This window comes from Eptatretus burgeri, chromosome 1 (assembly GCF_056783735.1).
Source record: "Eptatretus burgeri isolate ZD-2024b chromosome 1, Ebu_testis_v1, whole genome shotgun sequence".
Lineage (NCBI taxonomy): Eukaryota > Metazoa > Chordata > Myxini > Myxiniformes > Myxinidae > Eptatretus > Eptatretus burgeri.
In genome coordinates, this window is record NC_140961.1 from 46,649,155 (window position 1) to 46,662,625 (window position 13,471).

The 13,471-nt window shown below is 44.0% G+C and overlaps 1 protein-coding gene across 6 annotated transcripts in view; it reads right to left on the reverse strand.

Annotated features, from left to right (window-relative positions):
* The window catches only part of LOC147034402 (uncharacterized), a 75,828-nt gene that overhangs the window by 1,388 nt on the left and 60,969 nt on the right, over window positions 1-13,471 (reverse strand). For 3 of the 6 annotated variants that reach the window (XR_015058474.1, XR_015058473.1, XR_015058467.1), the window contains exon 2: window positions 2,825-2,927. Coding sequence is in view for 1 of the 6 variants with exons in the window: in XM_085882388.1 (XP_085738514.1) it covers window positions 2,886-2,927 (42 nt within the window). In the remaining 5 variants the exon portion in view is untranslated. The remainder of the gene's footprint in view (window positions 1-2,824; window positions 2,928-13,471) is intronic. The other 3 variants (XR_015058477.1, XR_015058476.1, XM_085882388.1) reach the window with 1 other exon arrangement.

Here is a 13,471-nt window from a genome sequence, read left to right on the forward strand (position 1 = left end):
AACCCACAATATTGGAAGCACTTAACTCCAAAAACCAAAGTGTCACAGTAAGATTGGCATGTCCCTATCCTAGTGTGTCGGATCACTAATCTAACAAACACATTCACACTCTATGCACAATACTGAACATTCTAATGATGGATTTGTACGGGAGGGCATTCAATTTTACTTTTAACACCAATATTTCCATAGGAGCAGGACATTCAAAGGTTCAAAGTTCCCTAACGTGTTCGCTCTTTCATGCCCCCTCCCGGCAGTGTTGTCTATTCACCCCTGCGGGTTTCCTCACTTCGTGGCCCTATTGGCCTCTCACCAGGTGAGTTCAGTCGGCCGAGTGGCCTAATCTCACAGAGTGTTCTTCGGCCTACTGAGCCCACAAAATGGCATGAATCTTCGGCCGCAACGGCCCACAAAAATGCTTCGGCCGATATGGCCCACAAATTATTTCTCGGCCGCAATGGACTACTCACGAGCAGCAGCAGGCAGCAAGCCCTGCATTGGACAGCAGGTGGCACAGCAATGGTGGCACGGTGATATCGATGATAAGCAAATGCAGTTTGGAGGCGTTCTTGAGGGCGCAAGTGGGTGTGATGACCTCAGACCAGGTGAGATGGAGAGTCCCCTTAACCTTCCTTGCCTGACTTGTTTTGGTATGGTCTTCTTAATATATATATATATTTTTTTTTAGCAGACAGGATGGTGTGTTTCTTAATCAAATGTTATCTTTGTGGATGTGTGCTCATGACACACTGGTGGCCTCTTTGCCACTTGGAGAGGGTGACCTACTCTGGCCCTTGTTAACAAATTTTCCCATCAACACTACTCGTACCAGGTGTCAAACATGAATGGTGCGGAGGAGAGTTCATCTAACCTAACCATTCACTTTTAGCTCTAAACATTGAAACAAAACCCACTATGGCTATAATGATCCTAATGACCAATTTTTCCCAACCTGGCACACTGTTCCATTCTTTTAAACCTGGGCAAGGCCCTTATTTGTCTTTTTTCATTTGGTGGTGCCAGACATAACTCGCTGGTTGGGGAGTGTAACTACTACTAGGCCTCTTTGCCTGCTTCCAATAGGGGGTGGGGGACACCCAGCAACCTCGGGGTTCACCTGAGCGTGCTTCTGGCGCTCCTAAATAAGGGGTGGCTCTCTAGCCCCCATACTGTGCTCTCCTAGCACTAAAACCTACTGTGCTCTACTGGCATCTCTGGCAGCCTTCACCTGCCAGGAGCCCCCAAAGCCCTGTTTCTCTCTCTCCCGACTCACCAACTTCCAATACCATGTCACACTCCCAGCCAGTACCACCATACCTTGGCCTGTACCTACCCCTAGCAGTCCGCCTGCACGATGGAATAGCAGCCAGAATCCATGTCAAATCCTCTAAGTCCCCCTAACCTTCACTAACTTGGTTAGGAGACTCCTACCGACAGGGTACGTTGTTCGCACTCACTCTCCTCATTCGCACAAACACGCCATTCACCCCAAACACTTTAGTCATTCATTCCACAGTGCCACACACCCAGTCCACAACACCATCCAACACCTTTCACTTTTATGTTTAAACAAAAACACACCAGTCCTTCGGATCCCACTTGGTCACCAAATTTAACCGATACACTTATTTTTATCAAACCCCAATCAATTTGTCACTGCGTCCGTCGTCCGCTGGCCTCCTCCATACTGCCCTAATCGTTTATTTCAAACAATTAAAACAAAACATCAAAATCTCTTCACCAGCCCCATGGAACCTCTGCATGGTTCTAACCAGGCATTTCAGTCTTTCCTCAAACAAGCCACTATTTGTCGTCCACTTGTTTCAGGTGTGTTTAATGCTCTGCCTGTGATGTCTCCACTGTTTTTTTTTTAATAATCACCCAAATCCACTCGTGCCACTCTTATCCCTTCTGTCAGTCTCTCGATTTGGAATCGCTCTCGGGCCCGTTACCCATTACATGACCCCGCCGCCTTTCCGCCACGGCTCAAAGGGGTCACGTCTCAATTGGGGTTGTGGTCCACCCCCCTCCTCTTCTCCAGGGTTCGTGGAAGTCAGGTAAACCCCAATCGGGGGAGCGGCCTCCCCCTCTTCTCTCTAACTCCCTGAAGACAGACAAACCCCACTCAGCTATCCGAACCCCTCGTGTCTTCAGAGAGGTTTGAAGACCAAGTGACCCATGGTGGTGTCGCTGCTAGCCCCTTCCTGTTCTAAAATGGGTACGGAGAGTATGTGATACATGCCAGTGCCGCTTGCTACTCATCAGCGCTCTACCCCGAAGTTCCTGTGAGGCTGAGAGAGAAATTAAAATCCAATTTCTAAAACCTGCTCCTGGATGCAGCACCTCTACCTCTGAAAGAACCCATGCGGAGCTGTCCATTATGGTTTCTGTCCCCTGTGTCAAGTTCTGTCCTGGTGGCATTTCTATTTCCCCTTGCACCTCTAACCTATTTCTGACGTCACCACTCATTCCACGCTCAGGACTCCCACACAGCAGGCTCCACACATTCCAAGGTTATGTGTTCACATTCCACACATTCAACCTTGCCTACATACTGACTAACTGCTTCTCATTCCAGGGTTACATTCTCGACCGCCACGTGAGTACCCACACGTTTCGGCCTTGGCAGCACACACCGGTGCTGTAGTCTGGACTGTAGGCTCACAGCATTCATTCACAGGCATTCCACACACACATTCAGTGGTCACGCATACGTGCACCCCATTGGACAGAGTCTCTTCATTGACATAAAATCCAATTCCTCACTTAAGTTCATCGTCCGCACCATGTATGCATGTTCCCATGTTCCCATGTACCCATGTACCTGCTTCGTTCCAGTCACCTCGGTCCGGTCGCGTCTCTCCAGCAGGTTGCTCATCGTCGGTTCACCACACTCCTCTGGGGGCTGTCAGCTCCACATGCTGGACCTGCTCAAAATGAGTTTCATTAGTCAACAACCCTGTATGCTCCCTCCATGTCTCCATCACCAGGGTTTGCTCTAATTGTTGTTTCATGCGACGAGTGATGTCAATCAAGTCCCACCACACTAACATTCCTCCCTGTAGTGATGTCACACATCCCACATTATTGTGCTGTCCTACTTCCTGGCTCGAACGGTATTTAACATTTTATTTTTATTTTTCAGTTTAAACCCCTGCCTGGATGAAACAAGCACACAAGTTAATCATCTGCCGGAATCTGACATGAAACTCAAGGCATCTGGCGCAGACTGCTTGGAAATATTATATACTAGCATAAACCGCGCTCTGCGCGACATGTTGGGGTGGGTGTGTTTGAGACAGGAACTGATGCAGAGTATCAGAAGTAATTTTACTTTAATGCAGTAAGTGGAATACGATTTCACCGTTTCAGAAGCATTTTATTTTCTTTTTTTTTGTACCATGCACCTCATATGGTCTTTGAAATAATGTAAGCCGAATATCACGTTCCTCGAGTGCAGAACAAAGTCGAAGATAGCGCGACACGAAACCACAAATTCGGAAATAATATACAAGATATACATTTATAACTGAATATTTTATATTTTCAATGTTGTTTAATTATAAATGCTTTCCTTACAATTATCTGATTCTTAACCACAAAAAAGAATAAAGATATGAAAAGGAGAGAGGGGGGGGTAGGTGCGCTCCCCCAACGACCCATCACCCCCTCATCCCACTCCCCTCCCCATGTGTGGGGAAAGGTGGGGAGTGGGATGAGGGAGGTGCTGGGTCAAAGGTGGGGGCGCACAGGGGGGATGAGGGGGGTGGGGCTTGTGTGGGCGGGGCTTGTGTAGGCGGGGCTTGTGTGGGAGGGGTTTGTGCGGGCGGGGCTTGTGTAGGCAGGGCTATGTGGATGGGGCTTGTGTGGGCAGGGTTTATGTGGGAGGGGTTTGTGTGGGCGGGGTTTATGTGGATGAGGTTTGTGTGGATAGATGGATGGGTGAATGGGTGGGGCTTGTATGGATGGGCGGAGCTTGTGTGGATGGGTGTAGAATTTTTTAAAATTAAATAAACATGTTGTGTGTGGGGAACGAATTAACTAATAAACTAATCACTAATTATGTGAATATGATGAATGTGGGTGGCGCTTGTGTGGGGTGGGTTTTGTGTGTGGAGCTGATGGGGTGGGGTCCGTGTGGGGTTAGTGTCTGTGAAGCATGTGTGGGTGGAGCTTGTGTGGGGTGGGGTTTGTGTGGGTGGGGTTTGTGTGGGTGGGGTTTGTGTGGGTGGGGTCAAAAAAAATTCAAATCATCTTTGTCTTTTGTAATTCCTGTGAATAAAATGAACCTAAAATCTGTTCCCCTTCTAAATCATATACTTTATAAGTCCAAGGAACTGTATCTATCACATCAACAATTTTAAAAAGTTCATTTGTCCACTGCTTTATATAACCTTTTTCAAAATGAGATTTCCACCTATATATTCTGACTATATCACCAACTTTGAACTTAGGCTTTTTGACATTAATCTCTTTTTCATATTTAAATTTTGTAAATGTTTCTGATGGTTTCGTATTCGTTGACGTGTGAATCGTGTCATTATACTTATCTACAATATCCTGAATAAAAGATGACCATTGTTGTGAACCGAGTTGTGTGAATATTTTATATAGTCTCTCTTTTAAGGTACGATTAAAGCGCTCAATAACAACGGCCTTTCCTTCATAAAAGGTATTGTATAATGTAGCTGTACTGATATTTTTTAGAAAATTCATAAATGTCTTGTTATAAAACTCTCTACCCTCATCAGTCCACAATTTTTTAGGTTTTCTCTTACTTTTATTAAATATCTGTTGAAAGGCGAGCATAAGAGCATTACCTGTTTTGTTTTTTAAAGGGACAACCCACGCATATCGACTCCTCAAATCAATAACGGTTAAAGCATACTTGTACCCCTTATCATTATTGAGTTCAATCAAATCAGCGGACCAGATATAATCAACTTCCTTGGAATAAACCTTCCTTCTTTGAAAATTTGTGAATATTGGTTTATGTAATTCATCAGCTAATTGTTCTTCAGTCTTAATGACATCATTAGAGCCGATAAGTTTTTTGAATTTCCAAGCCCAAGTTTCAATTTAGTACTGATCATCTTCTTCACGATGAATCTATCAACTTTTTCTCTCAAGGTTGGATTTTGTATCAGACAAATTATACAACAATTCTCTATCGGCTTCATGCTTTTCTTCCAAAGTGGTGGTATTCCCATAATCAATATCATGTCTCATGCACACTTCATCTACCCTATTGATGGGTTTACTCCATGGTTTAGGATTGTCTGCCTCATCTAATCTTTTATCCAAGTTTGTGCCTGGACCACAGAAATAATACCCTGGTAGATGTAATTCCCCTGGTATTCCAGTAGTTGTAAATTTACTTCCTGATAAAAACTTTTGTATATCTCCTCCGAGTTTGTGTTTGGAGATAAATTGATTTTTCTTTGAACCACCAGCAAATAAAGGAATGAGAAATGGGAGAATTCCTCCACTCGTCTCTCTTATTGAATATTTTTTCAACATTGGTTTTGTCATTTTAATTTTAAGTGAGCCAGTATCATTCAAGATTTTCACCTGTTCTCTTGTGAGCAAAACATCAATTCTTACTGCTCCTTTTCTCTGAATTGTATAAACGTTAATCATACAAGGCTTTTGATTTTGAACACAAGATGATAGTTTATGAAGATTGATTTGATTAACATATACCCCAGTTGGTACTTTGCCACTCATTTATTTAACAAAAAAATGTGAGCCTAATCACAACACCATTATCTGTATTAATCTGTAATTCCGTTTCTTCCAAAAGCAAACAATATGTATCAACTTCTTCATTCTCTCCTCTTTCAATGTGTAGGGAAGTATCCACTCGATTAGACTTTATAGTTTCCTTTTGAGCACTCAGATCAAACGCATAGATTGTATACAAACTTTTAAATGCTGTCAAAATAGGTTCTTTATTTCCATTACTTTCACACACCTTTTGGTAACACTTGTATGCTTCAGCAGAATCATTTTTTTCCCAATTAATTTCCAATCTATCTCGTGGATAAAATGTTCCATCAAGAGAAACACGAAGCTGTTTCACCTTAGCATTATCACTCAATGCATTATTCTTATCAGTCGCAGTATCACCATCTGGTTTTTAAAAAAATGATCCACAGATATCGTGGCTTTCCTTCCAGAACACCCAAATTCCACGTGTAAGTGGTTTGGTTTAATTTAACGTGTTGACATCTTCTTTTAAGGTATGATAGATACATTGAGTGGTTTCTTTGAGTGAAGTCTTCTATTTAACATCTCTTCTGTTTTAAGATTAGGAGTATATTCACTAATATACCAACTCATTTCATCAATTACAAATTTATTCTGATCACCAAAAGCACTCGCAACACCAAAATGTAATCTATTTTCATTATCATTCCTTTGTAGTTGAAATCTAATTTTAAGACCATACAGAACTTTATCATGATCACAAAATCCAAAAATACCTTTAAGAGGAACTGCCACAGTAAAACTATTAACTGCTTTTGCATCATCATTATACATTCCTTTCCTTTGACCATATCCAGGGTCTGTGTTTGTTCCCGTTGACATATCAGGAATAAAACCTTCGACAGCCCCCTTTCCCATTCTATCACTGAATGAATATAGTGTAAATTTCATCATTTCAGATACAGCAGAGACATAATCAACCGCTTCAACTTCTTGTGTTCCAATCTATAAACGAACACTATCAAACATTTTCCAGAAGAAATCATTTACGAGTGTAGCGTTTGTGTAATTTCCAGCCTTAGTGAATTTAAATTTACACAACAAGAAACTTTCGGATAGATTCAAATAAGTTTAGTGATTATTTATTTCAAAACTTTTTGTCCCATTTGCATTCCAGTCTGTTCCAGTTATTGCATTTACCTTGAAGTAATCTTCTTTTTAGTGGATTTTGAGATGATAATAGTATCATCCAAATCATAGATACTATCAATTGCTTCCATACTTGTATTTATTTGGGAAAAAAGATGTTAAAACTTTTGAAACCCTGACCCAAGTATTTGAATTATTTTCTGTCGTTCTTGGGGAGACAACTGAGTTTTGCCTTTCTTAATTTCTTTTATTGCTTGTAATTTATGAGATTCCTTCTGGGCATCTTTTATACTCTTTATAGCACCTACTACATTTCCCACAGCAGAAGCAGTTGAACCAATTAGGTCTTTATGTTCAAGAATAATTGAACCGATACCCATTAGAGTATCAATTATCCCATCTCCTCTAAATTGATGTCTGACACCCCTTTGTCTCTTAGGTTTGTAGTATCCTCTACCAAGATTGGTTGCCAGGTCAGGTTAGATCTGTGACCTGCTACAGGTACAATGTAAACCTTAAATAACCTGTTCCATGGGCGGGTTGTCGGCGACTAAACCGTCTCCCCCACCAGATTTTCTGGTGAGGAGGGTGTTTGGATATGGACACCCAGCAGGATTAAAAACAAAACCTGTCAAAGGGCGGAGGAGCTCCTTGTGAGGCAATGCCCATCCATATCGAGTGCCCAACTGTGTCTGCAGATGTCCTCCTGCAGTTGGGTTACTTTTTTATTAGGAGGTTGGTGGCAGGATTTGCACTCTGGCCACCGTAAAACCTTTCATTCCGCAAAACACAAAAACGCAAAAAAATCTGAAAACCCATTCCGTGGGAGTACCTCCTGTGTGGCTTCCCTTCGCAGGGCAGCTCACCGGATGACAGGATTTGGGCAAAGCCTTCGGGACCCCCAATCTTTGATGAAAGGAGGGAAACCACGGGGTAACATCCCTGTGTCAGATTGCGGGAGAGTGTGTTGGAGTGGTGCTGAGGTCACTCAGCTGTCGTCCTGTCGTCGTCCTGGGGTGCTGTCGTCCACCAGACGGCGGTCTCCTTGGGTTAACCTGAGGCGGTCCCTTCGGGTGGGTGCCTGGAATGTCCTATCCCTCAGAGAGGATGATCACCTGTCTCTGTTATCATCTGAGCTCAAGCATTTGGACATCAGTATTGCAGCACCCTCTGAGGTTCGGAGACCGGATTGCGGCGAGATAATGGTGGGTGGTTACACCTACTATTGGTCTGGTCGCTCTGATGGTTACCATACTCAAAGAGTTGCTGCAGCTGTGTGCAATAAGCTGACCCCCATGATAATTGAGGTAACACCGGTCAACGAGCGTATTATGAGACTAAGGATCCATCACTCCTGAGGTGTCATTTCCCTCGTCTCTGTCTATGCTCCGACTGAGGCAAGTGACCTCACCGTGAAGGACACATTCTCTGCCACGCTCGAGTCTGTGGTTGATCAGTGCCCCAGACGAGATACACTTCTAGTCTTGGGGGATTTCAATGCATCGACTGGAACTGATAGGGATGGTTATGAGACATGTGTTGGTCCCCATGGGTCAGGAACTATGAACCAGAATAGCACTAAGTTCCTTGACTTTGCAAGAAGTCATGGACTTCGGGTGGGTTGTTCATGGTTTCAGCGCCCACAAGCTCATCACTGGACTTGGTATTCCAACGCTGGCGGTGTGGCAAAGGAGATTGACATTGTCCTCGTTGACGGTCGCTGGAGGATGATCCAGAATTGCAGGGTCCACCGGAGTGCTCAGTTCCTCAATACTGACCACCGGCTTCTTGTAGCAACTCTAAAGCTGCACCTTAAATCCTGGAGAATGGTACCATCCCAGCCTAGGCTGGATGTTGGCAAGCTCAAGGATGAGAGAATAGCTGAGGAGTTGGCGAACAGGCTGAGTGGACATTTGGGGTGTCTGGGTGCTTTGGGGGGTCCTGAAGAGTTGTGGAGTGCCTTCAAGACCACGGTCCTTGATGTTGCCGGTGGATGTCTTGGAACTCACCGCAGGGCAAATAAGAATTTTGTATCTCAAGGGACACTGGATACCATTGACCAGAGTCACAGGGCCAGGCTGAATGGCAGAGCTGAGCTGTTCAGGGAGCTGAGGCTTAAACTGTACGTGCACTAAGAGTGGACAAGGAGGCCTATGTGCGAGGAATCTGTGAGGGGGTAGAGCATCACCTGTGGACAGGTTATTCTCGTCCAGCTTACAGGGGAATTTGCACATTGCGTTCTTCCAAGCCCATCCCTCGGAGCACTGCAGTTAGAGCAGAGAGTGGTAGGCGCTTGACAGAGGAGTCTGAAGTGAACGCCGGGTGGGCCAGTTACTTTGAGCGGTTGTACCAGGCTGATCCCAAAGCTGTCGAGTTGGACGTCAAGTGTGTTACAATCCCTGTTGCTGACCCTCAGATCAACTGTGGTCCACCTTCGCTTGTGGAAACACAGGCTGCAGTGAACCGGTTGAAACAGGGTAAAGTTCCAGGGATCTGTGGCATCCATGCTGAACTTCTCAAGGCTGGTGGAAATGCTGCACTTGTGTCGTTGCATGCAGTTTTGTGCTCTGCCTGGAACACAGGCATCATACCAACTGATTGGAAGAGGGGCCTTGTTGTCGCTCTCTGGAAAGGGAAGGGTGATCGCCAAGACTGCAACAACTTCTGAGGCAACAATGCTCTCAGTGCCAGGCAAGGTCTTTGCTCGGATAATTCTTGATAGGGTTCGCCACCATCTGCTTGAGCACCAGCATCCAGAGCAGTCAGGCTTTACACCAAAGAGGTCAACGATTGACCGTCTCCTTGATCTTCGTGTCCTCACCAACGCAGACGAGAGTTTCAGCAGGGGCTGCTTGCAGCCTATGTTGATCTCTGTAAAGCGTTCAATTCAGTGAATCGGGATGCCCTCTGGAGGATTCTTGGTCTTCATGGGGTGCCACCAAAACTGATCGATCTCATGTCTGAACTCTAATCTGGTACTGAGAGTGCTGTGAAGTGTGGTGGTACCATCACTGACTTATTTCCAGTTGTTACTGGAGTTCGTCAGGGGTGTGTACTGGCCCCCACACTTTTCAGCACTTGTATGGACTGGATTTTAGGGAGGATGTCGGAAAGATCAAGCTGTGGTGGATCGTTTGGGAATGTGAAGATCTCGGACCTTGATTTCGCAGATGATGCAGTCATCTTTGCGGAGACTTTAGATATCCTTTTGGGGGCCCTCGACGTGCTGAATGAGGAGTCGGAGCCGCTGGGATTACAGATTTCTTGGGTCAAAACTGAGGTCCAGGCTTTCAATGACATCTTGGATGCTGCTGTCCTGTCTGAGTCTGTTTGTGGTGAGGATGTTGAAGTCGTGGAGAGATTCACTTACCTTGGCAGTGATATTCATGTCTCTGCTGGCTGTGAGTCAGAGGTGAATAGACGTCTGGGTCGGGCCTGGGGAGTCATGGATTCACTGGATCATGGGGTGTGGTGCTGCCGGGACCTTTGCTGGAGGACGAAAGTCTTAGTCTTCAAGTCCTTGGTGCTTCCAGTCTTGCTCTATGGATGCGAGACTTGGACTCTGACCAAGGATCTGAGACGGAGACTTAATTCCTTTGGTACTAGGTCTCTTCGGAGAATCCTTGGCTATCGCTGGTCAGATTTTGTGTCCAACGAGCAGTTGCTGAGAGAGACTCGGATGAGATTTGTTACCTGCATGGTCCGTGAGCGTCAGTTGTGGCTGTATGGACATGTGGCTCGTTTTCCTGACGCTGATCCTGCTCACCAGCAATCTCTCAGCGAGGGAGTCTCGTGAGTGGAGGAGGCCAATGGGCCGACCATGTGCCTCGTGGTTGCAGCAGGTTGACCAGCATCTCAAGGAGATGGGGATGGGCCTGGCATCTGCCTGGGGGAAGGCCAGACGGAGGCCCCTGGAGTACCGGCGGAAAGTGGACGCAGCGAAGCGCTGTTCTGGCACATGCTCCCATACCTGACCTGACCGACCAAGATACATACCTTCGCCCTTGTAGTATGGGGAAAGGAACATCCTATCCCCTGTAATTATTTTATATTTTCCCAACTCGTGTTTCCTCACAATAACCATCGTGTTTATTTATTGGAAAACTTCACGTAGGTGAATTCTGATGGATATAACTTCTCCATTAAAAGAAGTCATACGATTATCTTGGTCGGTTATCCTAAAATTTACTCTGTGTATGTTTTTTCCTGACACAGGAAGATAAACCAGATTTTTGGCTTCCATATTGAATTTATAACCAATTGGGGTTGAGTATGCGCTGAATGAAAATATTGTATTTGTTCTTATTTCATCATTATAAGCACCATCAATCAAATCACAGTGAATTAACACCGAATTTATTCCTGAGGATATTTGAATGACATTATCACTGTAAAACATCCCATCAGTTTCAATCTTTTTTGAGGAGAAACCCAATAACTCTAAATGAATTATCAATTGTGAAATCAACCTTGTTGTTATTTTTAAGTTTAATCATTGATTTTGAAGTATGTTTTTGAATATCTATAACTATTTTTTGGTTCATCACCCTGTTCTTTCATAAGACGAACAATTTCGGAAGATATTTGAGAAATCTCATATGCTCCGGGTGAAACTTTTCGTTTTGTATCCACTTCCCGGATTATAACTAAACTTGTCATTTTTCTCGGTTATATTAAATAAGGTATTTTCAGTTTCAATGGACAATAAAGATGCCTCATATTCTTTTGTTGTGTCAAGTTGTAGTGGGTATGGGAATGAAGACGTGTGGTCGCTTGTTGTGAAATTAAAACTAAGGATTGAGCTTCTCATCTTATTTAATACGAGATAAAATGTCTTTATATTGGTATTTATTAATTATTTTCATGTTCATCAACGGATCTAAAGGCCCGGTCACACCTTGACGTTTTAGCCAGCATTTGCAACGTATTAAAATGTATGTAAAACGCTGGCTTACGTTGAACTTTTGATGTTTTTTTTTAAAGATTCGGACGTATTCATAGCGACTTGGTCTTATGTATAACGCATTGGTAAAGGACACAGAACGTTTCGTTGTGTTATAGATAACTTATACCAATGAATGCTGAACCTGTTGTCGGCCTACACAACCTATGCCCAACGATAGTCTAACTTAGGCATAGCGCGTTGCACGCATCGCCGACGATGTCGTGACGTAGCCTATTAAAAGGCTGACGCACAACGATTCGAATCATAACTGCCGTAGAAATGGAAGTGACAATATCGCGGTCACACCTTGGCGATCTTGCCAGCGTATGCCGACCTAAGAAAAATGTGTCTAAAACGTTGGGGCACGTCAAATACGGTATGAGTAAGTTTGGTATACGTGAGTAGAACGCTAAAGTACGCTATCATACGTCGTAGTAAGTAGAGTACGTCAAGAAATTTTAAACATGTTCAAAATTTTACGACGTACTCGGCGTATGACACACGTTCCGTATGCGATGGGGATAAGTTTTACACACGATATGTGGACGCTTACACACGTCCACAAAGGCTACTTATAAGCTACTCATAAGTCGAAACACGTCGCGGTAATGTCTTTTTTACGCGAAACTTATTTCTAACTTGTGTTTGACGTGCTTTGAACCAATTCTTTACGTAGTCCCAACACACATCGACGTATGTAGACGTATTCCAAAGACGTCTTCTGGTCGACAAAAAAAAATAAATGAACGTGTTTCTAGCTTACAACTGCCATATAAAGACGTGTTCCCAGCGGTTTTGGGAATTGGTATATAAAAATGCTGCTCATAAATGGGGAACCCAACAGTGTTTTCAAGTCCTTTTTGAGTCGATGTCCATGTCAGCAGTAACAGTATCAGTATCAGTATCAGTATTAGTATTAGTAGTAGTTTGTTCATGTTGGCAGTAGTAGGTGAGTGTGAGGGGGAGGGTGTGGGTTATGATGGATCGTCCTTGCGTCCGCGTGTCCACAGGTAGGAGACATCTTTTCACCATTGTTCGAAGTTCTTCGCGGCTAATTTTTTATGGGGCTTTTTCAACAATGAGCTATAGCTTGTTTTTACGATTTAGGTCTATTCATAATGGGTTGGACAAATGCACAATGAACTAGTAATGTGCATAGAGCGCTTTGATTACTTATAGATACGATATAACAACGAATAATTATCGTTGTCCACATGCTGGACCTGTGTTTGTGGAAGTGAAACAAACGAATAATGTCCACATGCTGGACCTGCTCAAAATGTATTTAATTCGTCAACAACCCCGCATGCTCCCTCAATGTCTCAATCACCAGGGTTTGCTCTAATTGTGGTGTCATCCGACGAGTGATGTCAATCAAGTCCCGCACCACTAACATTACTCCCTGTGGTGATATCACACATCCCAAATTATTGTGCTGTTATACTTCATGGCTCCATTTTCCTTCCCATTTGAGTCGTTCTTCCTCTCCGAGCCTTTTTAGTTGGTTAATTTCAAATTTATATTGTTTGTGTTTTCTACCCCCACCATCTCTCTTGTTCCTCATTCTCCAATCTCGTCGTTTCCTTCAATTTGCTGATTTCCCTTTCCTGCTTCATTCCTTGTTCTTTCACCATCTCCGCGTACTCTAACCTTGCTCTCTCCTTTAGC